This window comes from Alexandromys fortis, unplaced genomic scaffold (assembly GCF_014885135.2).
Source record: "Alexandromys fortis isolate MF-2015 unplaced genomic scaffold, M_Fortis_MF-2015_v1.1 scaffold_80, whole genome shotgun sequence".
In the NCBI taxonomy this organism is placed as follows: Eukaryota; Metazoa; Chordata; class Mammalia; order Rodentia; family Cricetidae; genus Alexandromys; species Alexandromys fortis.
This window is the reverse complement of record NW_026068174.1, coordinates 7,333,531-7,360,154: the sequence shown is the minus strand read 5'-3', so window position 1 is coordinate 7,360,154 and position 26,624 is coordinate 7,333,531. Positions and strand designations below refer to the sequence as shown.

The 26,624-nt window shown below is 44.1% G+C and overlaps 1 protein-coding gene across 2 annotated transcripts in view; it reads left to right on the top strand.

Moving 5' to 3' along the window:
- Window positions 1-4,950: 4,950 nt before the first annotated feature.
- Window positions 4,951-26,624, top strand: part of Crk (CRK proto-oncogene, adaptor protein) — a 27,156-nt gene continuing 5,482 nt past the window's right edge. Inside the window, exons 1-2 of one of the 2 annotated variants that reach the window (XM_050128851.1) lie at window positions 4,951-5,350; window positions 15,024-15,559. In XM_050128851.1, coding sequence (XP_049984808.1) covers window positions 5,053-5,350; window positions 15,024-15,559 — 834 coding nt within the window. In that variant the 5' untranslated portion in view covers window positions 4,951-5,052. The remainder of the gene's footprint in view (window positions 5,351-15,023; window positions 15,560-26,624) is intronic. The other variant, XM_050128852.1, reaches the window with a different exon arrangement.

The window sequence follows — 26,624 nt, the reverse complement described above, 5'->3', positions numbered from 1 at the left end:
CCAACACACGTCTGGAGCCTTTCCTACAGAGGCCATTTGTAGGGAAGGTCTCAGGCTTATCAAGGAGCAAAAGGCCACTGCCACTGTGACTGCAATCCTGTGGCTCCTGAGGAGAAAGGAAGGAGGAGGAAGGAGCAGGTGACTGTACTAAGTTTTCCTCCTGGGGTGACTTCTGATCCTGCACTGCTGACTTTGCAGTTATAGATTCTTTGTGTCACTGAAGGTCACAGTTGAGCAGCTAAGTCTTTTTCTATTGATCGTGTTTCCCTGCAGCTCAATTATGATTTGTTTTATCTTGTGTGTTTGTTTTGCCATCAACCATGAATGTGCACCACGTGTATGCTTGGTGCCTGTGGAGGTCAGAAGAGGACATTGGAGCCCCTGGAACTGGAGTTTCAGATGGTTGTGGACCACTATGTGGTGCTGGCAATCGAGAACTCTGATCCTCTGCAAGAGCAAGTGCTCTCGAGTGCAGAGCCTTCTCTCCTGCCAAGTATGAGCCACCACGTTTATGAGTGCTAGGGTACAGGTGTGTGCACCACGTTTATGAGTGCTAGGGTACAGATAATGTGCACCACATTTGGGTTAGGAGAGAGCTTTTTATTTTTTTAATATTTATTTCCAGAAAAAAAAATACTTGGCAGTGGTGGCTCATGCCTGTGATTCCAGCACTCAGGAGGCAGAGGCAGGTGGATCTTTGTGAGTTTGAGGCCAGCCTGAAGTAAACAGCAAGTTCCAGGACAGCCAGGGCTGTGTAGTGCAACCTTGTCTAAACAATCAAACATAACGAAACAAATCTCTCTTTTCGTTTATCCTAGGAAGCAGGTTTGGACTTTCCCAGACAGTCTCTGGGTAAGGTTCCGACTTGAAGTCCAGCTTTCCTGAAAAGGGAGAGCCAATAGTCCTTTTCCCCAAAGGGCCAGCATTCGCGCTGAATGACTTCTGCTGCTGGTTCCTGGTGACTAAGCTAAGTCGAGATGAGTCACTGATAACACAGGTCTTTCCTAGGCTTGGCCCAGGCAATGGGCGGAAGCCCTAAAAGAGCTGAGCTCTCCACTAGGCCAAGGATAACTAGTTTTGTCTTGGACTTTCTGTTTGTCTGTTTTGAGGCAAGGTCTCACTATATAGCCCCGGCTGGCCAGGAATACCCTATGTAGACCAGGCTGATTTCGAACTCACAGAGATCCACCTGCATCTGCCTCCACTGCCACACAGGGGCTTGTTACTTATTTTTCAGACAAGGTTTCATGTAGCCTAGGCTAACCTCAAGTGCTGAAATCATGGGTGTGTGCCAGCATGCTGAGATGGTCCTGGAGAATGACATTGGGGCCTCTAGCGTGCCAGGCAAGCACTACCCCAGTGAGCTTAACCCCATGTTTAAGTAATTTGTCTTGACATTTGCAGCTGCTAAGTGCAGCGCTAGAATTCAGATGGGAAGGAGAGTATTCTGTTCTTTTATATACTCAAAACAGAGGCCAGCCTGGTTTACAGTGAGTTCTGGAAGAGCAAGGAGTACAGAAAGACCGTATCTTACAAAAGTAGCACACACACACACCACACCACACACCACACCACACACCACACACACATGACCCTCCAAAAAAAGACAACTAAAAAACCCAACAAACCTGAACAAACAACAAAAATTTACGCTGTTGAGATGGTTTAATGGGTAGAGTCACTTGCCCACCAAGCCTGATGACCTGAGATAAATCTCCAGGACCCCCACAGTGGAAGGAGGAACCAACTCCACTAAGTTGTCCTCTGACTTCCATGTGAGTGCTGTGGTATATGTACCCACACTTCAGAAAACAATGATTAAATTCTGACCTACACTTTTCTTCTCTTAAATCGCCTAAAGTTAGGCAATTTAAAGATATTGCCCCTTAGGTTGGGGTGAGGGCTAAACGAGATGATGGTCTCTAGACAAGCATCCATGCTTGCCAGGTAGTAATACCTGACTAAACGAGACCTGCGTTGTTTTTTTTTTAACATTTAAAAATTTATTTTACAGTTCATTTATTTATTGGTATTTGTGTGTTTGTGGGTATGTGTTGTAATAAGTCCACTTGTTTGTCCCTGGCTGCTCAACCTCAAAATAATCACCCAGAAACTATATTATTTAAAACACTACTTGGCTCATTAGCTCTAGCTTCTTATTGGCTAACACTTATATCTTAATTTCTAGTAACCTGTGTATTGCCACGTGGCTGTGGTTTACAGGCTTGCAGGGTAAAGTTCCGACGGCTGTCTCTGGCAGGGCTACATGGCTTCTCCCTGACTCTGCCTCCTTCCTCCCAGCATTCAGTTTAGTGTCACATCTCCCCCCCACCCCAACTCTACTCTTTTGCCCTATCACAGGCCAAGGCAGTTTGTCACCAACGGTATTCACAGCACACAGAGGGGAATCCCACATCAGGTATGCTTGTATGTGCCATGTGGAACACGCAGGGGTCAGAAAGACAACCCAAAGGAGTCAGTTCTCTGCTTCCACAATGTGGTTCCCAGGGGTCAAACTCAGGCTTGGTGGCAAGTGCCTTTACTCACTGAGCCATCTCTCCAGCTAAGTAGGTGTTATTTAAAAATATTATAGGGCCTTCTAGAATAGATCTTTGGGCTTTTTGAGGTACAGTTTCAGTATGCTGCTCAGGTTGGCCTCTGGCTCCTCTTTCAGTCTTTCCAGTAGTGGGACTTATGTAGCTAGACAGTTGGCCATCCAAGAACTCTGGCATGAGCCACAGATGGGCCTGTAAATGAAACAGGGGTAAAACAGGTAAAAGCTATAATGGAAATAATGTGGATGCAGTGCTAAGGGAGTGATAGGGTGGTCACAAAAGAACACACTGAGATCGAGGCCCTTGGAGGGTGAAAGAACATGGGGTCCAGTAGAAGTTGGTAGGGCGAGGCTGGTTCCAATTCTCTGCTGGGTGCTAAACCACAAGTTTTTTTTTAATTTTTATTTTTCTTTTTTTTAAATATTTATTTATTATGTATACAATATTCTGTCTGTGTGTATGTCTGCAGGCCAGAAGAGGGCACCAGACCTCATTACAGATGGTTGTGAGCCACCATGTGGTTGCTGGGAATTGAACTTAGGACCTTTGGAAGAGTAGGCAATGCTCTTAACCACTGGGCCATCTCTCCAGCCCCCCCCCCTTTTTTTTGTTTTTTCAAGACAGGGTTTCTCTGTGTAACATCCATGACTGTCCTGGAACTATCTCTGTAGCCCAGGCTGGCCTCAAACTCACCGAGATCCACCCACCTGTCTCTGCCTCCCAAGTGTTGGGATTAAAGGCATGCGCCACCACCACCACCTGGCTAATTTAATTTTTTAATGTGCACTGGTGTTTTACCTGTACGAATATCTGTGTAAGGGTGTCAGAGTTTCACCAGGCGGTGGTGGCACATGCCTTTAATCCCAGCACTTGGGAGGCAGAGACAGATGGATCTCTGTGAGTTCGAGGCCAGCCTGGTCTACAAAAGCTAGTTCCAGAATAGGCTCCAAAGCTACAGAGAAACCTTGTCTCAAAAGACCAAAAAAAAAAAAAAGTGTGTGTGTGTGTGTCAGATTTTGGAGTTACAGACAGTTGTGAACTGCCATGTGGATGCTGGGAATTCAACCCAGGACCTCTGGAAGAACACTCTTAACCCTTGAGTCATCTCTCTAGCCTCTAAACTGGAAGTTTTAAAGCTTTTCAAAGTTTTATGTGGGGTAACAACAGATTTGTATTTAGAAAATTTATACTGATGGCTGTTGCAGTATCATCCGGCAAGCCAAACTAAGAGACGGCAGCAGGCAGGCTGTGCACAGGAATCCTGGCAATCGTGGCCAGGCATGGTGGTGCGTTCTTGTAATCCCAGTACTGGGGGCTGGAGTGAAAGGATCTTGAGTCAGCCTGGATTTAAGCAGGGCATCGGTGGTTACCCAGGTCTTAGTCACAGCACTTGGGAGGCAGAGGCAGGCAGATATCTGAACTTGAGGTCAGTCTGATCCACAAAGTGAGTTCTGGGACAGTTAGGGCTACATAGAAAAACCCTGCTTCAAAAAAAAAAAAAAGATTTTGAAAAAAAAATTGAGCAAGATGATCATGATCATGAAGGAAGTGAGAGCAGGAGATGCCATCGCTACCTCTGAGAATGCGGAAGAAACTGGCTGGTTGACATGGGAACCTCAACAGGGAGAACACCATTCTTTTGCCTGGCTGAGCAGTTTGTTTTCTTTGTATTGAGTCTTCCCCACTTGCCATTCAACACCCAACCATTCCACCTCATCTGTGGTCCTCCCGTTTATTGTCATTTGTTTAGCTTTTGTAAGGTAGGGCCTCAGGCTCGCAGTGATCCTCCTGTCTCCGTTTCCCAAGTATTGAGGTTACAGTCATGAGTCACTTTGCCCAGTCCTTTGGATCCCTCTACAGACGACTTAGTTGATTTCTGTGTTTCCTTGCTTCCCATCACAGCATTTGATGTTCCTTAGTCATTAATTGTTTCCTGGTTCCTCCCACTGGTCTGCGGATTCGGTGACTTACGGCCCACTGCACCTGCAAAGCAAATACAATATCTATGATGGTTATTGAATAATGAGAACTTCAGCAGGTCTTGGAGGAAACTGAGGCAAACAGCAGAAGACCGACTTGTCAGGGAGCGTTGAAGGAGACTAACATCTCGGGACCACACCATCTTTTCTACTCCAGTCCTTTGCATTGGAGTTGCTTCCTGTAGGTCCTGGGCGAAAGACCTCCACCACCAATCTGTCAAACACAGATCAGTCAGCCTGCAGACTGAGGCTCCACCCCTTAGTCCTAGACTCCGCCTCCCGGTCCTTGGCCGTCAGGGTTTGGACCTGGAGGCGACGCCCATGAAGCCGCATGCGCACTGCGGGCCCCAAGGACTCCGTTTCCCTTCTCCCAATGGCGGGCGGCGGTCCCCTTCCCGGCAGTCTCCCTCGGGTAGAGAGCGCGTCATTTCCGGTGGGGAAGGCCCGTGGCCGCCGCCGCCATTTCGGGCGCTGCTGGGAGGCTGCTACCGGAGCCGGTCCGCTGGGCGGCGGGCGCCATGGCTGGAGGGGCGCGCGTGGCGGCGGCGGCCCAGCGTGAAGGCGCGGAGTCGGCCATGGCGGGCAACTTCGACTCGGAGGAGCGGAGTAGCTGGTACTGGGGCCGCTTGAGCCGGCAGGAGGCGGTGGCGCTATTGCAGGGCCAGCGGCACGGGGTGTTCCTGGTGCGGGACTCGAGCACCAGCCCCGGGGACTATGTGCTCAGCGTCTCCGAGAACTCGCGTGTCTCTCACTACATCATCAACAGCAGCGGCCCGCGCCCTCCAGTGCCTCCGTCGCCCGCTCAGCCTCCGCCGGGTGAGGGACCGACGGGCGGGAGGCCCCGGGCGGGGGTGAGGGCCGTGGAACTCTGGTCTGCTTCAGGAAGAGGGACGTGGGCAGAGAGGGCAGGAGTGACCCTGACGGGGGAGCTGCCTTCTGCTCAGGCTGGTTCCCACCGACAGGCGGGATTGTGGGGGAGGAGGAGCTGCTCACCGAGGCCTCTGGGTGTGCCTTGGGAGCCGGGGGAAGGGGAACTGTTGCGGCCCCGGGGTGGGGCTGGGCGCCAGGGTCAGGCCCAAGGGCAGGGCAGGGCCAGGCAATTTGGGGACAAAGAGTTAATGTGGGGGAGGTGGATGTTGCGGGGACATAATTTGGCAGAGGTGCCTAGAATGGATCTGCTAATCCTACAAGTGGCTTTTAGGCTCGAAACGTTTCCTGCAGTGTTAGAGCGGGTTTGGCCATACTCCCCTGGTGGCCTTCGGTAGGAAGTCACCACGTACTGGCTGGCTGAGAGGGATGGAGACACCCTCAGGAAGCCGGTCGGTTTTTTCCTTTCTTGGGCATTTTTCCAAAATCTTTTTACCGTGCTCTTCCCTTATGGAATACGAAGGTGGTGAGCTAAGTGACTTGATACAGAAAAAAAGTCTTCTGTGATCAGCCCAGCGGAATTGAAGCCTAGGTGGCAAACTGGGTCCCGGAGGTTTTAAGTGTCCAAAAGATTGTCTGCTGCATCTAGAACTTCTAGTTTCAAAGTAATTAGTGGAGGCAAGATTTTTTTCCTTCAGAAAATAAACCAGGTGTAAGCCAGTGGAAACAACCCTGGAAGTGAATGGAGCTTCACTCTCCGTGAGTTTAAACAGTGCCAGTCATGTACCTGGGTCTTTTCTTGCTCAGTAAGTTGGTGCTGTGGCCAGAGTCTTCCAGGATACAAGAACAGACCTGGCTGGAAGATAACAAGAAGAATTTGAGTTATCCAACTGGGTCTTCCTTGACAAGGGACATTGAATTATAACTGTCTTCCCCTTATTATTGGAGTTGTCTTGGCAATGTTAAGGAAGTTCATGCATTTAGGACTTGAGGTTTCTGAGATGCAGAGTGATTCTGAGATCACCTTTGTATGTGTGTAACAGCACCAAGCTTCTTGCTTTCTGGATGTTTGACTTGGAAGCTTTTTCCTCCTAGATCTGAGCCAGTCTCGTGAATGAAGATTCCTTGTGTAATCTTAGCAGAGTTGCCCTTTTAGGATAGTCCTAACTTAGATTTACTCACCTTGGCCAGAGATGAGGCGGTGGGATAGACAGTTCTTTGGTTGGCGCACAAGTTAAGGGGAAAACAGTGCTGAGGTCTCTTCAGTTCACACATCAGATCTTTCTAGGTCTCGTTGGTTTAATAATATAAAACAGGAATATTAATGTAGCATATTTGCCCTAAACTAGATACATTCTAGTTTTTGTGCTATTTACTGTTTGTGTTAAGTGCAGTACTAGCACTAGGATGGTGTGTTATCATTGAAATCCAGTTCTCAGCCACATTTTATAGTTCATGCTTCTAATCCCAGCACCTAGGAGGCAATGGCAAGACGATCCTGGAGAACTCAGTAAGACTGCCTCAAAATAGAAAGTTAGGTTGCAGTGGGACTGGGATATAGTTCAGTGGTATTTACCTAGCATTTGGGCACTCTAGGTTTTATTCCCAATAGTGGGGTAGGAAATTTTAGTCCTCTGCTTTCTCTCTGTGTGTTTTGTTATAAAATTTGGGACCAGTAGCAGGCAGGCTTGTTAGTTTGGTACTTCTCTATATCTGGGCATTGTGGTTTTATATCGCATCAGCTCCACCTTTTCAAAATAGATGTTGGCCTAAGAGAAAGATTGGCAGTTTGTGGGTGAGGTGTGGAAAGTTCATTGGCATTGTGGCAATTTGTTCTGTCATGTACCCCATTTTCTCTCTAGGTCAGTTCACTTGCTGCTTTTATGTTGGTTACTTAATCTTTGTTCTTCTCCCCATTAAGCCCTTTTTTTAAAGCCACACAGGAATGACTTGAGTTTTAGAGAGGCATATATGATACTAATAGCTAGCACTATTGACTGGTGTTTGTCTGCCAGATGCTTTGCTGAGTGCTTTGTGTGCCTTATGTAATAATTTACTGTCAATAACAATATAGTAAGTGAAATATTGCAATTCTCATTTATTAAAATAGTTCTATTTTGGGGGAAAGTAGCTAGCAATCCAGTAACTTGTAAGGTCACAAATTTAGTATATAATTGAACCAGAATTTGAGCTAGACATTGTGACTTGAGAACTGACCCAACTCCTTATATAGTTTTGTTATTCTTTGTTTATTTACATTGGGATCCCTGAAGTGCACATAGGAAGCTGCTTTTTGTTTTGCTTTGTTTTGAGACAGTGTCTCATTGTGTACCCCTAACTGGCCTGCAACTGTCTATATAAACCAGGCTGACTTTGAAAAATCCTCCTGCCTCTGCCTCCTGAGTGCTGGCATTAAAGGTGTTCACTAGCATTCTGCTCAGAATTTTAAATGAATAAATAAAAAAAGATAAGAGCCAGTGGGATGACTCACTAGGTAAAAGCACACGTCTTGTAAACCTGGGGTTCTGGGTCTGATCCTTTGATCCCAGGGTAGAATAAGAGAACCAACTCCTGAGGGTTATCCTCTGACCTGCACACACACGTAATTCATGTATGCCTCATGCACTTGTGCACACACACTGTAAGAGGCATGTGAGTAAGCCACATATAAGATAGGCTGAGGATTATCACCTTATCCCAATAACTTTTTGTTTGAGATGGGGTCATTTTGTAGCTCTGACATGGGACTCACTATGTAGATGATGTTAACTTCTAATTTACGAAGATCCTTCTGCTTCTGCCTTGATGTTGTTGGGATTATAGGCATTGGGCCCAGCTCAATGAACCTATTTGAATTTACCATAGATTTTTCAGTTCCCACAGATGATCTCCTCTGCTGCTATAGCCTGGGAGTATCTTAACTGCCCCAGAGCCATAGGGGAAAGTTCGTTCAAGTTTAAGGGTCATAGTCTGTAAGGTGAGCTTCTTGGGAAGACTTGGAACAGTTGATCCACTAGTTTCTTCTGCTTGAAGCAGTAAAGACTAGATTTTGACTGATAGAGTCCTAAACTGTATGAGAAGCTGGGGATGTACCTCAGTTGATAGAAGCCTTCATTAGTCTAGTAAGACTGAGGGCCCCGATTTCAATCCCCTGTATCACACAGATCAGGTTTAGTGGCACAGGCCTGTAATCTCAGCACTTGGGAGGTGGAGGTAGAAAGCTCACAGTGCAAATCATCCCTGAATTGGAGGTCAGAAATAAAAACCCCTAAAATAAGATGTGTGTGTGCGCGCGTGCGCGAGCATGTGTGCATGTGTGTGTGTGCGTGTAATTGTAACTTAAAGACAGGGTATCATTATGTAGATCAGTCTGGCCTCAAACTCACAAAGAGCCTTGCCTCTGCCTGGGATTAAAGATATGGGCCACCAAACTGGGTATATACATTCTTCTAGTGAGACGCTGAGACTGGGTTTGAATTTATTTATCTGCCACTTCTTTTATTTTTTTAAATTTATTTTTATTTCTTGTGCATTGGTGTTTTGCCTGAATATATGTCTGTGAGGGTTTTGGGTTCCCTAGAACTGGAGTTACAGATTTTTGTGAACTGCCACATGGGTGCTGGGAATTGAACCCAGGTCCTCTGCAAGAGCAGTCAGTGCTTCTGACTGCTGAGCCATCTCTCCAGCCCGGCCTGCCACTTCTTATTTACTTGGGGTGATTTGTTTTAACTTTGCTTTGCTTTGGTTCCTTCCTCTCTGAAAGTTGGAAAATAGCAATTACCTTCTAGGGTGGGCTGTTGCAGTGAGTGAGTGGAGTCAAGTACATAAAATATTTGAGTGTGGCAGGCATATTAAGTAAATGCCCAGGTTATAAATGTTAATCTTAAGACAATAATAATATAATATGCAGGGCATGGTGGCTCCGTGGTTCCACTCACGGAGGCAGGGGCAGGCGAATCTCTTGAGTTTAAGGCCAGCTTGGTCTACAGAACGAGTTCCAGGATAGCCAAGGTTACATTGAGAAACTCTACCTCGAAAAACAAAAAAATAAACAAAAAAAAGGAAGAAGAATATAACAATATGAGAAAGTAGTTCAAGTGAAATGGAAATGCTCTCTGGCATGCACAGTGTGGATGGTAAACACGGACCTCTAAGGGTTGAGTAGAAAGGGAAGAGTGCTTGAGATGTGAAAGAGCCTTGGGTCTAGTCCATGGAAACAGCGTTGTGATTGCTGTTCCTGCACAACTGAAGCTCTCCACCTGTTGCCTAGTAGGTGAGGGAACCTTAGAGTTTACCTTGGGCTGGGGATAGAGTGTTTGCTTAATATGCAAGACCCTGGCTGTGATCATCTTACATCACTTTGTAGATGGATGGTCTGTGTGTCCCTCTAATCTAATGGGTTCCAGAGAAGTTCTTTCTTGTCTATCTTTTCATAAGATTTTCTTTACTATTATTTTGTGTGTATGGTTGTTTGCCTGCTGGTATATAAATATATCATGTACATGCAGTGCCTGCTGAGCTTGGAAGAGGGCGTTAAATCTTCCGGAACTGGAGTTAGAGATGGTTGTACTACCATGTGAGTGCTGGGAACTGTATCCAGGCCCTTTGCAAAAGCAGCATGTGCTCTTAGCTGCTGAGCCATTTCTCCAGGTGCTCTTCAGAGAAGTGCTTTAGTAGTTACTGAGAGATTTTATGGGGGGAGTCCTGTGGTGAGATAAAATAGGGCTTGCCACCAACTTTACTATACTCCTGTGAACTGTAGATTTCCAGGAGAGAATTCTGAGTTTGTCAGACCTATAGACTGTTCTGCTTTTATGGAATCTTCTCTGGCAAAAATCATAGTTCAAAGGATTTTGGGGGTGAATTGAAATTTTCTTGGAGTTGAATCTGTAATGTGTGTATGTTTGTGTGTGTTTGGGTATGAAGGCTAGAGATGGGTATTGGGCATTTCCCTCCATCGATTGCTACTTTATTTTTTGAGAAAGGACCTTTTACTATACTTGGATGTCACCAAATGCCTGATTGGCCAGTGAGCCCCCTGGGGTCCTTCAGTGTTAGTCTCCAATGTTGGGTTTGCAGGAACATGGCCTCAAGCTTGGTTTTCATTGTGGGTGCTGGGATCCAAATTCAGATCCTTGTGCCATGCACAAGCTGTACCCACTGAACCATCATTTCTTAAGGAATCGAGAGGGTTTGAGGGAAGGATGATGCTGAATTGTCATCTTGTTGTGGGAGTCAGGAAAACTTGTGGGTGTCTGTTTTACCATGTGAGTTTGGGGATCATACTAAGGTTGTCAGACTTGGTGGCAAATGCTTTTACCTACTGAGCCATCTTGCTGGCCCCCAGCCTTTTAGTATAATTTATTATTGTAAGTTTTTAGTTGTATGTGTGCATGATGTGTGAGTGCATGTGTTGAGGTGCATGTGTGGAGATGAGAGGGAGCTGGTTCTCTTCTGCCATGGCTATGTGGGTTTCAGGGATCAAACTCAGATTGCCATTATAGCCCTAGCAGTTCTGGTCTTGAACTCAGAGATCCTTTGCCTGCTTCTGCCTCCTGGGTGCTGGGATCAAGGTATGCGTCACTACTGCCTGGCCACCACTATTGTTTTTTTTTTTTTTTTTTTTTTTAAGACAGAGTTGTCTCCCCCTCTGCCTGACACCAGTCACTTCAGAAACTGTTAAATAGGTGTTTGACCCTGTTTTATGGAGAAACAGAGACATAGAGAAGAAGAAATGAGCTAACAGTTTATACAGCCAGTAAATGAGAATCTGATTTCATCCAACATGAATCTAAAAAGTACCATGCCAATATCTACTCTTTTTTTAGAAGATTTTTATTCACTTGTTTATTGTTAATATTTGTTACTTTTTTTTGAAATAGCTTCATGTAGCCCAGGCTAGCCTGGACCCCCCCCCACCACCACCAATGTAGCCAAAAATGATCTTGAACTCCTGATACTCCTGTTTCTACCTCCCAAATATTGGGGCTGCTGGCACACGTCATGCCAGTCTTCCTTAGTCTTCAGACTACCTTGTGAGCTGGAAGGCAGCAGTCTTTAATCCTATGTATTGGACCAGTAGTGGGTATTTATTTAAGCAACTTTTGTAAATGCTATCGGCAGAGGAGAAGCAAGAAAGGAATGGTAATGAAGGAAAGAGGAAGTGCTGTGAGATTTTGGAAAGGTTGATGATGGAGCAGCTCTGGGTGATGTTGCCAGAAGTGACCTGGCCAGTTTTAGCACAGAGCCCTCGGGTGTTAGGAATTCTTGGTAAAAATTTCTGTGGTCTGAGGCCTGAAAATCTTAAAAATTGTTGGTTTTGCAGATAGCAGAGAAGCACCTAACAAAAGCAACAAAAAAAAAAAAATTTAACTGTTTGCTTATTTGTTACTTTCTCACTATGTATCTTTTGGTGGAACTCAGTTCAAAGACCAGGGTGCCTGGGGAAATTAGGACAAACTTTCTGTTTCTGCCTCTTAAGTTCTGTGATTACAGTTGCTAACCACCACACTTGGCTAATACTTATTTTTTGTTATGTTAATTCATAACTGCACATTCAAGCCAGGCCTAGTGATGTAAGTCTATAATTTAAGCTCCTTGATAGGCTGAGGCAGGAGGATAACAAATTGAAGTCTTGTCTAGGCTACAGACTAAATTCAAGGCTAATCTGGGCAATTTAGTAAGAACCTTTCTCAACAGGAAACTTGTGTAGCATGTGTGAGGACCTACGTGCAATCTCAATATCCAGGCTGCACATTAAGAATCTCACCCCGGTTTGATATAGAATGAGGTTTTCCAAGTCCAGGCAGCTGTGAGCTTTGTAGTTGGTTCTGTCCTCTAGACTGACCGACTGTATCTCCTTCCTTTCCCTCCCTGCTGTTTCCTGCCTTTGGCTGTTTGTGGTTAGGAGGAGGGAAAAGGAACCCAAATGCATAGCTGTGGTTAGGTCTGGCCTTATCTGTGACCGTGTGCATTCTTTTGCCTTTTCTTCCTTAATCAGTGAAGTTTGCCTGTCCCTTATATCTGATTGCCCACTTAGTCAAACCAGGCATCCCTCCATTATTGGAGTGCTAGCAGCATAGAGGTGTGCAGGTAAAGTGTGTCATGGGTTGTTTGCTGCTTTGCTTGTGTTTTGTAAATTGAGATTACAGAACAAGGCCAGTGAACCCGTTTATATACCATGCAGTATTAGCAGCATTAGAACAAGGAAAGAACTAAACTTATCTTTGACTATTTTTTTAAAAAATGACTTATGTGTTTTGCCTGTATGTGTGTTTGTATATGCACCATTTTTGTGCCTGCCGCCCATGGAGGCCAGAAGAGGGTGATGGATCTCCTGAAACTAGAGATACAGTTTCTGGAACCTGATCCTGTGTAAGAGCAGCACACATGCTTAACTGTGAGCTTGTGTGCTGGAGGAGCTTCTGAAACTTACCCTTTTAACATTCTCACTGCACTCACCTTCCAAAGGGGTTCTTAGTGGTATTCTTGTTCTTCCCCCAGCCTCACACGCGCACATCCCATTTGCCCTTAGTACTGCATGGGGGGGGGCACTTGGTGGGTGACGGGAGTGGTTGCCTTCCTTCTTAGACTACAGGTGCTTTGGAAATGTTCCTGACTCAGCAGAACTCCCCATTTCCTTGTGATTTGCTGTGTCCTAAGGCAGTTTATTGCTGCTTCTGATTTTTATAGGCACACATCTCCCCTGTGGAAAGATGTCTTTCTAAGACACCCTGCTTTGTTTCCTCCTCACCGAACTGTTCCCACCTTTGTCTCTTTGTAAGTTGCTTAAAGCTGGAAGTAGAATTTTGTTCTACCCCTTTCCCTAATTTCAGAATTAATCATGTATGTTGACTAAGAATAATCCACACAGGGGCCAGAGACATGGCTCACCATTGAGATTGGTTCCTGCGCGTCTAGAGTTCTGTTCAGCAGCCATATTAGAGTGCTTACAATCACCTGTAACTCCAGTTCTAGGTGATCTGACCTCTTCCGTCCTCAGGGAGTCCTACATATAGCTGATATAGAGCACATGCGAGCACACACACACAAAAACGAGTCCATTTGCCTCTGCTTCCTGAATGTTGGGATTAAAGACATGTTCCTCCACCACCCAGCTTCAGTTTTTTTTTTATCTTTTTAATACTTTAATTTTGGATTCCTTACTTGAATTTTTTTGTATACATGGTCATTATTTCAAGTTGCTTCCAATTTTTTATAAAATGAGAGATCTAACATACCAATGATGCTCCCCAGACCCTGAGACAACAAGCCAGGTCCCATGGGCCACACGCCACACTCACTAAGTAACTCCAGCTTCAGGGTATCCAAATCCCTCTTCTGACTTTAGGCACCTGCATGTACATGCACATACCTCCTCAGAGACACATGGCTATATAAAAACTGAAATCTTTTGAGCCTGAGGATATGACTGTGAATAGAGCACTTGCTGCTCTTGCAGAGGACCTGGGTTCGGTTCCTGATACATGGCACCACACAAAACCATCTGTAATTCAAATTCCAGGGAATCTAATGCCAAATTCGGAATTGTACATTGAGCTTAGAGTAGATTCCAAGTTTTTTATCTTTTTTTTTTTTTTTTTTAAAGACAGGTTTTTCTGTAGCTTTGGAGTCTGTCCTGGAACTCACTCTGTAGACCAGGCTGACCTTGAATTCACAGAGAGCCAAGCCACTTGACTCCTGGGGGCTGGACTTAAAAGATGTGCACCACCACAGCCCGGCTTAAGTTTTTCTCATCTCTTGTTGAAGCAGTTGCATGCACCTATTAAAAAGGAGAGCTTGAGGCCAGGGCATATGCCTTTAATCTTAGCAGTTGAGAGACAAGTGGATCTCTGTGATCTTTGTGAGTTTGGTCTACAAAGTGAGTTCCAGGCCAGTCAAGGCCACACAGACTTGGTTTGAAAATAACAACAACAAAAAAACAAAACAAAAAAATACCAGGTAGTGGTGGTGCACGCCTTTAATTCAAGCGTTTAGAAGACAGAGGCAGGTAGACTTCTGTGAGTTTGAGGCCAGCCTAGTCTACAAAGCAAGTTCCAGGACAGCCAGAGCTGTTACACAGAGAAAGCCTGTCTTGAACCCCCCCAAAAAAAGGAGAGCTTGCTTTATTTCCTGGGGCTGTAGAGTACATTTGGTTTATTTATGGGGTAGCAACAGAACACTGGGAGAATGATGAAAAAAGTGTATGTGCTTTTGCAAGCCAAGTGGCCTGGTCTGTTATGGCTGTCTTTTTCTTCCCTCCGCATGGTAATGGGCATCTTTCTTTCTAGAGGATGTTTTACTTATTTTATGTGTATAGGTGTTTGTCTACATGGTTATTTCTGCATCATGTAGTTGTCAAGTGCCCAAGAAGTCAAGAAAATGGGCATTAGATCCCTGGGACTGGAGTTACAGTTGTGAGGCCACTGTCTGTGTGCTGGTAATGGGATGCTCAATTTTACAGGGTGATACCCATTTGGACTGTGAAGAAAGGGGTTGAATTTTTTTTTTTATTCTTTCTTTGCTGGTCAAATATTGTCTAGCTATGTATGAGAAACACAAAAATCTATTTCATCTGCAGTATGGTATATCTTCAAATGACACTCTGCTCTATTTTTTCCAGGAGTGAGTCCCTCCCGGCTCCGAATAGGAGATCAAGAATTTGATTCATTGCCTGCTTTACTGGAATTCTACAAAATACACTATTTGGACACTACAACATTGATAGAACCAGTTTCCAGATCCAGGCAGGGTAGTGGAGTGATTCTCAGGCAGGAGGAGGCAGAGTATGTGCGAGCCCTTTTTGACTTTAATGGGAATGATGAAGAAGATCTTCCCTTTAAGAAAGGAGACATCCTGAGAATCCGGGATAAGCCTGAAGAGCAGTGGTGGAATGCGGAGGACAGCGAAGGAAAGAGGGGGATGATTCCAGTCCCTTACGTGGAGAAGTATAGACCTGCCTCCGCCTCAGTATCGGCTCTGATTGGAGGTAACCAGGAGGGTTCCCACCCACAGCCACTGGGTGGGCCGGAGCCTGGGCCCTATGCCCAACCCAGCGTCAACACTCCGCTCCCTAACCTCCAGAATGGGCCCATTTATGCCAGGGTTATCCAGAAGCGAGTCCCTAATGCCTACGACAAGACAGCCTTGGCTTTGGAGGTACATAATGTGCAAAATGTAGAAAGATGAGATCTGCTCCAGGGTCTCCCTTTCAGACCTCTTACAGCTTTGTAGGAATGCTGATGCAGCGCCAGCTTTGTGATGTTGTAGATGTCGAACCATTAAATACTGATGTTGGCATTTTATGTGGGTTTTCTCTCTTTTAGAGAAAACCTGTTTTGCAATGAGTAAACTTAAAACTATATAACTGAATGTTCTGATTGATCTACTAAACCTATTTTGACTAATAACCACCTGAATTCATAGGAATTAACATGAAGTAACTTTTCTCATCTATATCCTATCTTCTTTCTTGCTTTCTGTTTGTCACTGTCTAAAACAAGATGGGTTCACACAGATTAGAATGTATAAGTGGTATATAGGAATATACTTAAGTGGGATTTTTCCATAATTTTTATGTTATTTTATTTTATTTCCTGTTTTGGAGACTGGTTGTCTATGTAGCCCTGCTGTCCTGGAACTCACTTTGTAGATCAGGCTGGTTTGAAACTCAAAGAGAACTGCTTGCTTCTGCTTCCTGAGTGTTGGGATTAAAGGTGTGTGCCATCACTGCCCAATCAAAAACTGCTTTTATTTTAGTGGATAGGCTTACTATTAATTATGTTTGACATGAATCAGACAAGGCTGAATTCTAGTCTTCGACAGGCCCTGGGTTTAGCCCTTAGGGTCTCTCACACACACACACACACACACACACACACACACACACACACACGGGGGAGGGGAGAGAGGGGAAGAGAGAGAGACCCACAACTAAAAGGACGAGTTATAGAAAACAGATTGACTTTTCTAAGGGTTGTTTTTACCTTTAGTCCTTCATTGAAGCCTTATGACCTGCCATCATTGCACTGATTCTTTGTTCCTCTTCAGCACTCTCCTTACCTGTTTCAGTGCAGAGGAGGCCTGCTGTCTATCTTTCAGGGCCTACCAATAGACTGACATATAAATAAGTAGCCAGCTCCCATAAGCATAGCCTGATGTTATGTGAACACAGTAATAGCAAGGAAGGGGTAGAGTACTCCTATGATTTGACTCTTCTCTTTACTTTGGATTGTGTTCCTACAGTTAAGGGTAGAAGCTTCCTGTAAGTGAGAACCTTTGTCCACAGAATGAGCAAAAATTTATTTGAAACAGACTCTGACATTAATGATTTTTTAAAATTAATTTTTATTTGCCAGACTTAGTGGTTCACACTTTTAATCCCAGCAGTTGGGAGGCAGAGGTAGGAGGATCTCTATGAGTTGGGGGCCAGCCTGGTCTACACAAACAGAACTCCGATCTCAAAAAGCCAAAAAAAAAAAAAAAGAAAAGAAAAGGTTTCTGTTATGGATGTTTTCCCTGCATCTGTCTATATTCCATATGCCCACAGTGGCCAGAAGACTGGAAGTGCAGACTGCCTTGTGGGTGCTAGCCCTGGAACTCTGGTCCTTTGGAAGAGTGGGTTGTGGATCTTAACCACTGAGCCATCTCATCAGCCCCAAAATTTTCATTTCTGATCTAATGGGTCTGTAAGTTGAGTTAATTGAGTTTCCTAGGTTTGACTGAAAAAGTATTATTTATTGATTTATAATAAATAATTTTTTTTTAATTTTGTTTTGAGGCAGGGTCTCACTATGTAGCTGTGGCTGTCCTGAACTCTCTAGGCTAGGCTGAACTTGAACTTACAGAGAGGATGCTGGGAGTAAAGGCATGTGCCACCACAATGTCCAGCTGTTTGTTTTTTTTTTGTTTGTTTTTTGTTTTTGGATTTTCGAGACAGGGTTTCTCTGTGGTTTTGGAGCCTGTCCTGGAACTAGCTCTTGTAGACCAGGCTGGTCTAGAACTCACAGAGATCCGCCTGCCTCTGCCTCCCAAGTGCTGGGATTAAAGGCATGCGCCACCACCGCCCGGCCTTTTGTTTTGTTTTGCAACAGGGTTTCTCTGTGTAACAGGCCCTGGAACTCTCTTAACTTGCTTTTTAGACTAGCCTCAAACTCACAGAGATTCGCCTGCCTCTACCTCCCGAGTGTGTGCCACCAGGTCTGGCAATGCTCAGCTCTTTAAAAGTGTTTTGTTTTGTTGAGATGGTGACCCATTCTAGCTCAGTCTGGCCTAGAGCTCACTATGTAGCCCAGGCTGGCCTCCCATTTATGACACTCCTGAAGAAGCCCCCAAGTGTTAGGATTTTAGGTATGAACCATCATATCCCTGTTGGAAGTTTGTATTTTTTGAGGTTATGTCCTAACTTTGAAGTACCATGTCTTGGCTTTGAGAAATGCAATGTATGTTGTCTAGGTCACACTGCTTAGAAGACAAAGAAGGCAAGGCTTTAAGCTCATGAAGTTGAGGTGATGATGCTCACATCTAACATGATGTGTGGGCTCTTACATTGATTGCAGATCTTACTAACAGACTGGAGTATGAAAACAGCATTCCTGGAACAGGTCACTGCCTACCCAGAGGAGGATAGTTATTGTGTCAATTTCTACTTCTTTGCCAAAGTTTTTAAAAAGATTTATTTTATTTTATGTGTGTGAGTATTTTGCCTGTATGTATGTATGAGGTTAGTACTTGTTATGGATAGTTGTGAGCCATTATACTGGTACTGGGAACTGAATCTGGATATTCTGCAAGAACAGCACTTGTTCTTAGCTGCTAAGCCGTCTCTCCAGCCCAATGAAAGATTATTTTTTAAGAATGTCTCTGTTAATTAGTAGCATCAGTGCTTACAAACGTTTGAACTGCTTTCTCTGATAAAGGGACTCTCTCAAGATAAAACAGATTCTGTAAAATGACTTTAAACGCCTTTCTTACATGCTTGAAAATATAGTTTAGGCTGCATATGGTGTTATTTGCTTTTAATTCCAGAACTTGTATCTCTGTGAGTTCAAGGCCAGTCTGGTCTTGGACAATAAGAGCTACAAAGTTTTTGTCTCAAAAACAATTGGCACATGAGAATGCTTCAGTGGGACGGAATCCAGGAATCCTATTTTTCCTTTGCTATAGGGAAAAGACTCCTAGGAAAACAGGTTGAACCGAGTGACAGTGATTCCCAGCATGATGGAGGTGGAGGTCAGAGGGTTTCAAGTTTAAGGCCAGCCTGGGCAACATAATCAACCTTGTCCCTGATTCCAGGAAAGGAGGTTGGGTTGAGTGAGCCATTCAGACTACTAGACACAGTAAAGATGTTAAACCCAGAGATTCAGTCTCTTTGTCTTCATAACAGTGTTGCGGTTGGTCTTCCTCGACACAGATGGTCTTTTGTTTAAAATAAGTGCATTAATGGGAATTGAACTCAGGACCTCTGGAAGAGCAGTCAGTGCTCTTAACCTCTGAGCCATCTCTCCAGCCCCCTGAAAACATTTTCTTAAAGATGATTTTTAGTTTTTTTGGAGGCAGAGTCTCATGTATTATAGTGCCTTTTACATGTTTGTCCCTGTGCCATTTGAGAATATGGATGAGCAGCAGGCCTTTGGTGTATCTAATCAGGCTTCTTAAGCACTCTGGCTATAGATTTCTGTTCTTGGATACAGGTGTTTCATTTCCTCCTTCTTGGGACATCTCTATTTGGAGTCCTAGAATGAATGGCCTTGGTGGGTCAGAAGTTCAGTGCTACAGCATTCCTGTAGTGTGCACAAGGCCCTGGTTTTAATCCCTAGCACCCCCTCCCACCACAGGATTTTGGAAATAACAAATTCATCTCTCAAATATTAAAAATATCTTTGGTATCTTCATAATAACTTTTTTTTTGAAAGCCCCCAAAACAAAAACTTAGTTTTTTGAAACAGGGTTTCTCTGTGTAGCCCTAGCTGTCCTGAAATTTGCTCTGTAGACCAAGCTAGTCTTGAACTCACAGAGATCTGCCTGTCTCCTGTGTGCTGGGATTAAAGGCGTGTGCTACCATTGCCCGGCTTGTTTGTTTAAAAATTACATTTATGTATTTCTTTGGGGGATTACATACATGAAATGACTTTACATGTGAGATTAGAGGACAACTTGGGAGTCAGTTCTCTTCCACCATGTGCCAACTACAGGGGCACACTCTGAGACTAAACTCATTGTCCATACCTTGGTGTTTTTTTTTTTATTATTTATTTATTTATTATACAATGTGTGTATGTCTGCAGGCCAGAAGAGGGCACCAGACCTCATTCCAGATGGTTGTGAGCCACCATGTGGTTGCTGGGAATTGAACTCAGGACCTTTGGAAGAGCAGGCAATGCTCTTAACCACTGAGCCATCTCTCCAGCCCCATACCTTGGTGTTTTTGAGACTGGGTCTTATGGAGCTGTTCTCCAGTTCCTTACGTAGTTGAAGATGGCCTTGATCCTGATCTTCCTGCCTTTGTCTTCAAGTTCTGGCACCATACTTGCCTGGACAGTGGATGGTGTTTTTGATTTGTTTCGTTTTGGTTTTTAGAGACAGAATTTCTCTGTGTAGCCCTGACTGTCCTGGAACTTGTTCTGTAGACCAGGCTGTCTTCGAACATACAGAGATCCACCTGCCTCTGCTTCCCAAGTGCTGGGATTAAAAGTATGCGCCACTACTGCTCAGCCCTGGGTAGTTATTTTTATTTATCATTACGTTACAACTTCCACAACCCAACTTTATAAACATGATATCTTTCAAATGCACCCATAGCATAAACTTTTGTCATAGCTGTGGACTTTCTCTAGCCTAGAGACTTTTTTTTTAACAAAAGGTTTATTTAGTATATAATGGGGTTTTGCCTGCAAGTATGTCTGTATAAGGGTGTCAGCTCCCCTGGAACTGGTACGGTTCCTTTGGACAGTTCTGAATGATCATGTGGGTGCTGGGAATTGACCTAGAGCCGTTTGGAAGAGCAGCCAATGTTCTTTTTTGTTTGTTTGTTTGTTTTGTTTTTTTTGAGACAGGGTTTCTCTGTAACTTTGGAGCCTGTCCTGGAACTAGCTCTGTAGACCAGGCTGGTCTCAAACTCACAGAGATCCGCCTGCCTCTGTCTCCCGAGTGCTGGGATTAAAGGCATGCGCCACCATCGCCTGGCTGCAGCCAATGTTCCTAACCACTGAGCCATCTCTCCATTTTCACCTAGTAATTCAATACAGATCAAGTATTACTGCATTTCCCTCAATAGCTTAAAATACTTTCTGACACTCCTGTGTGGTTTGTGCCATGTGTCTAATACTACAGTTAGGGGACTTTAGGTTTCATTTATAATACTAATCTTTAGGGGAAAAAAATTGTAGTATGGGGATTTGAACCCAGGCTTCTTTTGGTCTCTACCACTGTGATACACCCACTGACCAGGATTGTTTAGCTTTTTGGGGGGGCGGGCAGGGGTTTGCTTGTTTGTTTTTGAGACAGGGTCTCATTTTATAGCCCTGGCCTGGAACTCACTGAACCAACCTGGTTTTAAACTCACAGAGATCTGCCTGCCTCTCCCAAATTCTGGGATTAAAGGTATGCATAACCACCATGCCCAACTCCCAGCTTTGGTGTTTTCAGTGGTACTAGAGATTAAATTAAGGCTTTGCATGCTAGGGAAGTTTATCTATTAATGAACTATATCTCTAGCCTTTTCTTTTTGAGGCAGGAACTCATATTTGTAGCCCAGACTTGTTTCAAAGTCAAGGCAATCCTGCCTCAGCCTCCCAAGGACTGGAATTACAGGTATGAGACACTATACCTGGTTTTCAGCCCCTTTTGATTTTATTTATTTAGACATTATCTATGTAGCTTTGGCATGGAATTCACTATGAAGACCAGGCTGGCCTCAAACTCAGATTTGTTCATTTCCTGAGTATCAGGATTTGAGGTGTACACCATCAAACCTTCCACCTTTACCTGACTTACAGAAATTGAACGCCAGTTTTATGATTTTGAAGCAAGCTTTCTTATTGTCTTGCTAGCTCACTAGTAGCATTATGGGAACATACCAGGCTCCACTTGTTGTCTTGTTTATAACTATCTTTTGGTTACAGTGGCTGAGTAGAGTGCTTCTGAATAGAGACCATGTAGCCACCAAATCCCTGCAGAAGGGGAAGGAGAGAGCTGACTCCACAGAGCTGTCCTCTAGCTTCTGAAGCAGGCACAAAGACACAATGACAGATAAACTATTCATAAAACAGCAAGCTGGATTTGATTAAGAAGCAGCGATTTGCTGACTCCTGCCTTAGAGTTCTATAATTTCCTTAGCTTTCTCCCCAGACAAATCTTAAACTGTTTCTTTGCCTTTGTTATGTAAAAGAAATGTTTTGGACAGGCCTGGGGAGGTGGCTCTGTGTTTGAATCCCTAGAACCTACATAGAGAGTGAGGAACAACAGCATGTTCCTTTAATTCCAGTAACTGGATGAGGCAGACGCAGGATCCCTGGAGTTCACTGGACAGCTAGGCCTTATCAAATTGGTGAGCTCAGGTTCAGTGAGAAATTCTGTCTCAAAATATATTATGGGAATGGTGAAATAATTCTGCAGGTAAGGATGCTTGCCATCAAAGTCTGAGATCTGAGTTCCATCCTGGAAGCCCATGGTAGGAAGAGACGGGAGTCTACAAGTTGTCTCTGACCTCCATGTGTGTGCTGTGGAGTAAAGGCTCGCTCGCGCATGTGCGTACACACAGACACACACACAAACAAGCAAGCAAATGTAAAGAGCGAATTTTAAAATACACCTCATGAAGAATGACAGGAAAACACCTGCTGTGAACCTCTGGGCTCCCTGGCATACAGGAGTCCATTGTCTTCCTGGCTTTCTGTCCCTGTTTGGGGCTCACTGGAGTCCTGGAGGTCTGGATCAGAGGAGTGCTGGGGGTTCCTGTTAGGTAATAGGAACAAAACCTAGAAAAGCATTCACTCGGGATGTACCCACAATCCCTAATAGCCATGTATTTAGTGAATTTCAGAATTTAATGCCATTTTGGCTCCAGTTTCTTTTTCATTATTGCTAAAACTTGCTGGTGAGGATAGCTGGGTGTTCTATTGTTCCTGGACCACTCTAGGTTTGAATATGTCTTCACTAGGGTCACAGCTGACTTTGGCTGTACAGAGCCAGGAAACAAACCAGTTTGTTAAGTTCCCTGGGAGCCAATAACCCTATTCAGTCCCCTTTATGGATCACTCACTGCTTCATCTTCAGGCTCGCTCTTGAGGATGTTACAGGATCAGTCAGGAGAATAAGGACCAGATGGAGCAATGGTGGTAAAAGAATCATTTGAGCTTGTAACATTCAGAATCGTCAAGGTCAAGACCCTGTCTCAAGCTCCTTCCTACTGTACCCTCTCACCCCAAGAGAAAAGGGAAAAAGAAAAAGAAGCAAAGCTGACCTTGTGAGGCTAAGAAGGAATACTGTGTTTAAGGCCAGTTAAGAATACATAGCTAGTAAGTACCAGAGCAGCTAGGACTATATAGTGAGATGGTATCTCAAGAAGAAAAAAAGTCATTAGAACTTTCATGTGTACACACCCATTATTCTGGCACTTGGGAGTTAGAAAAAGTCATCTTCAACTAAGTTTTTGAGAGTCTTGATAATACATGTTAAGATATTTTCTTTATTTCTTGCTTGTCTTTGTGGTTAATGTTGAAGAGTCTCACTGTAAGCCAGATTAGTTTTGAGTCTCCTGGCTCAGCCTCCAGCATTCTAAGATTATATGTGCTGCACTATGTACCCTAACTGGCCTTTTGTTTTCTATTTATGCTCATTTTAAATTTGAAATAATGGGCTGGAGAGATGGCTCAGTGGTTTGTTTTTTTTTTTTGTTTGTTTGTTTGTTTGTTTTGTTTTTTCGAGACAGGGTTTCTCTGTGGCTTTGGAGCCTGTCCTGGAACTAGCTCTGTAGACCAGGCTGGTCTCGAACTCACAGAGATCCACCTGCCTCTGCCTCCCGAGTGCTGGGATTAAAGGCGTGCGCCATCATCGCCCAGCTTTTTTTTTTTTTTTGAGATGGCTCAGTGGTTAAGACCACTGGATGTTCTTTTAGAGGACCTGAGTTCAATTCCCAGCACCCACATGGCAGCTCTCAACTGTTCGTAATTCTAGCTCCAGGAGATCCAACACTCTCACACATGCAGGCAAAACATCAATGCACATGAAATAAAAATAAATTTTGAAAAGATATTTGGAATGGCCAGGAAGTGCTTGCACTCGGGAGGGAGAGGCAAATTGATTGAATTCCAGGACAGTCAGAGCTGCAAGACAGAGAAATACTGTCTCGAAAAACAAAATTTAAATGAGTAATGTTATAACTGCCGCAGTCTTTACATTCAAAGGAAAGATACAAAGATATTTTAAGGTTGTGACATTTGAGCTGTCATGGCTTGTCTTTAATCACTGTACTCTAGAGTTAGGAGGCAGAGGCAGGAGTATCTCTTGTTCAAGATCAGCGTGGTCTACAGAGTGAGTTCTAGGATAGCCAGGGCTACTCAGAGGAACCCTGTCTTGAAAAACAAAACAAGAAAAGATTGTAACATTTTACTATGGGTTATAGCATCTATCCATAATTCCAGTATCCAGCAGGCAGATAGAGGATGATAATTGGAAATTTAGCCTGGTCAATATTGGAAGTAATAGGCCAACCAAGAATCCATAGTGAGAGTTTGTCTCAATAAAGAAAAACAAAAATATTTATCATTTGTGAGGCAGATACTTTTATTCTACTGGCTTTGTGGCACTTTTCCCAGCACTTGGATAGGAGCAGAAGCTGGAGGATTTCTAAGAGTTGGAAGCCAGCCTTGTCTCTGTATTGAGTTATAAACTGTCAAGGGTTACACAGTAAGATTCTATCTCAAATTAACAGACAAAAATTAAGTAAAATAGCACAAAAGCCAGACATGATGCTGCACACATGAAATCCTGGCAGTTCATTCTCTGCTGGGTGAGTGAAGTCAGCCTGAGCTACCTGACTAGCTCTGAACACCAAATAAACCTCCCTCTTTTGTCTGACTCTCTAAACCCCAAGATTGCTTTTGATGCTGTTCTTTTCCCTAAACTGTTGGAAACCTGTCTGATGTGGCTTCGCCGGGAGCTCTTGCCCTTTAAGTTTAGTTGGGTTGTGTTTTCTTTTGCTCTTGTCCCGACCTCAAGAGCCCTGAAGCACTTTGAGCATTTCAGGAGGACGATCTGGGGCACGAAGGGTTATTTTAATAATTGTTTGATTAGCCCAGCTGACCACTTAACATGTCCCTCTTAGGTCCATTTAAAAATTATAGTCAATGCTGGGGATGATGGCACACACCTTTAATCCCAGCACTTGAGGGCAGAGTCAGGCACTTCTCTGTGAGTTTGAGGCCAGCCCAGTCTGCAAAATGAGTTCTGAGACAGCCAGAGCTATTATACAGAAAAACCTATCTTGGGGGGGAAAATATGTTTTATGATCCTTTCATTGATGTTTGTCTTTCCCTTTATCACCTGATGTTTTGGTGGTATTTGATTTAAGAGTAAGATACAGTTTTTCTCCAGTCTCCTTCGTAGGGTGGAATCAAGAGAATCTCTTTCTCTCTAAAATAGACATAATAGCTCATACATTTAAGTCCAGCATTTAAGTGACAGAGGCAGGCAGCTCTCTTTAAAAGAAAAAAGGGCTGATAACAGATGGGGTGATGTAACACCTAGGAAAAGGGATAAAATCATTTGGTAACATACAGAACTTAAATATGTCGGTTAGCGAGTTTACAGATATGGACACATGTATGTCAACAATTTAAACATTTCCAGCATTTCAGAATGCTCTGTGTCTATTGTCTAGGGTCTTATGTATGCTGTGTGCATATCATATCATGGAGGTGCACGCTAGCCTTTACTAGCCTTTTATTAGCAAGTTAAATTTTACTTTGATGTCTTGGGTCCTTGAATACTGTATGAAAAAGTCTGTGGTTGTTAGAGGCAGTCGGATGTCAAGATCTTTGAGCTGGACAGTTGCTAGCAGTGACTAGTGGACTGGAGGATCTAGGCCTGGATGCAGGGTTGGTCTGTCCTCCCTTGCCTTTGCACAGGTAGCCCCAGCCCTCCTGGCACTGGCAGTTGGGGCTTCTCTCTGTCTCTCTGTCTCTCTCTGTCTCTCTGTCTCTCTCTCTCTCTCTGTCTGTCTCTCTCTCTCTCTATTTATTTATTATGTATATAGTATTCTGATTGCTTGTATGCCTGCAGGCCAGAAGAGGGCACCAGACTTCATTGCAGATGGTTGTGAGCCACCATGTGGTTGCTGGAAATTGAACTCAGGACCTTTGGAAGAGCATCTCTCCAGCCTCTGCTCTCTTTTTTTACCCTTTGTATCTTACCCCTTATTTCCATTACTCCCCTCTGGCCTGTTTTGCTTTTCTGCTATTCAAACAACCACATCAGGCTTTTGTGGTTTTTACATTTTTCCTTGGGAAATTACAGACCAACCAGTAAGCAAGAGTTTTTCCCCTGTTAGTGAGATCAGAGTGGCTCTATAGGAGACCCTGGACCATCTCATGAGTTCGCTTTGCTCAGTAATTCCTAGAGACGTTCTTGGGGAGTCCCTGAAGCCTCATACAGCAGAGCTTCAAAGTTCCTGATCTAAGCCAGCACAGTGCGCATTGGCGTCATGTAACTGAATTCAGATCATTGACTGTGAATATCATGATTGTCCTAATCCTCCACTTTATCTATAAAATAAAAAATGTTTGTATCATGGAGGGTTATTGAGAATTAGAAATTAACATCTAATTAATTAAAGTACCCTCTGTACCATAAAATATACTCAAAAGACACGAACAGTGTAAAAACTCAAGTGGCAAACAAACAGTGGTCATCGTGTTTTTATTTGGGGTCTTTTCGTTGTGTTTTATGTTTTGTTGCTGCTACATTTTCTCTCTGGAGACAGGGCTCTTGTAGCCCAGCATGCGCCTCACATTTCCTTTTGGCTGAGGCTGGCTTTAAACTCCTCCCCTTCGGGCTGGAGAGATGGCTCAGTGGTTAAGAGCATTGCCTGCTCTTCCAAAGGTCCTGAGTTCAATTCCCGGCAACCACATGGTGGCTCACAACCATTTGTAATGAGGTCTGGTGCCCTCTTCTGGCCTGTAGACATACACACAGACAATATTGTATACATAATAAATAAATTAAA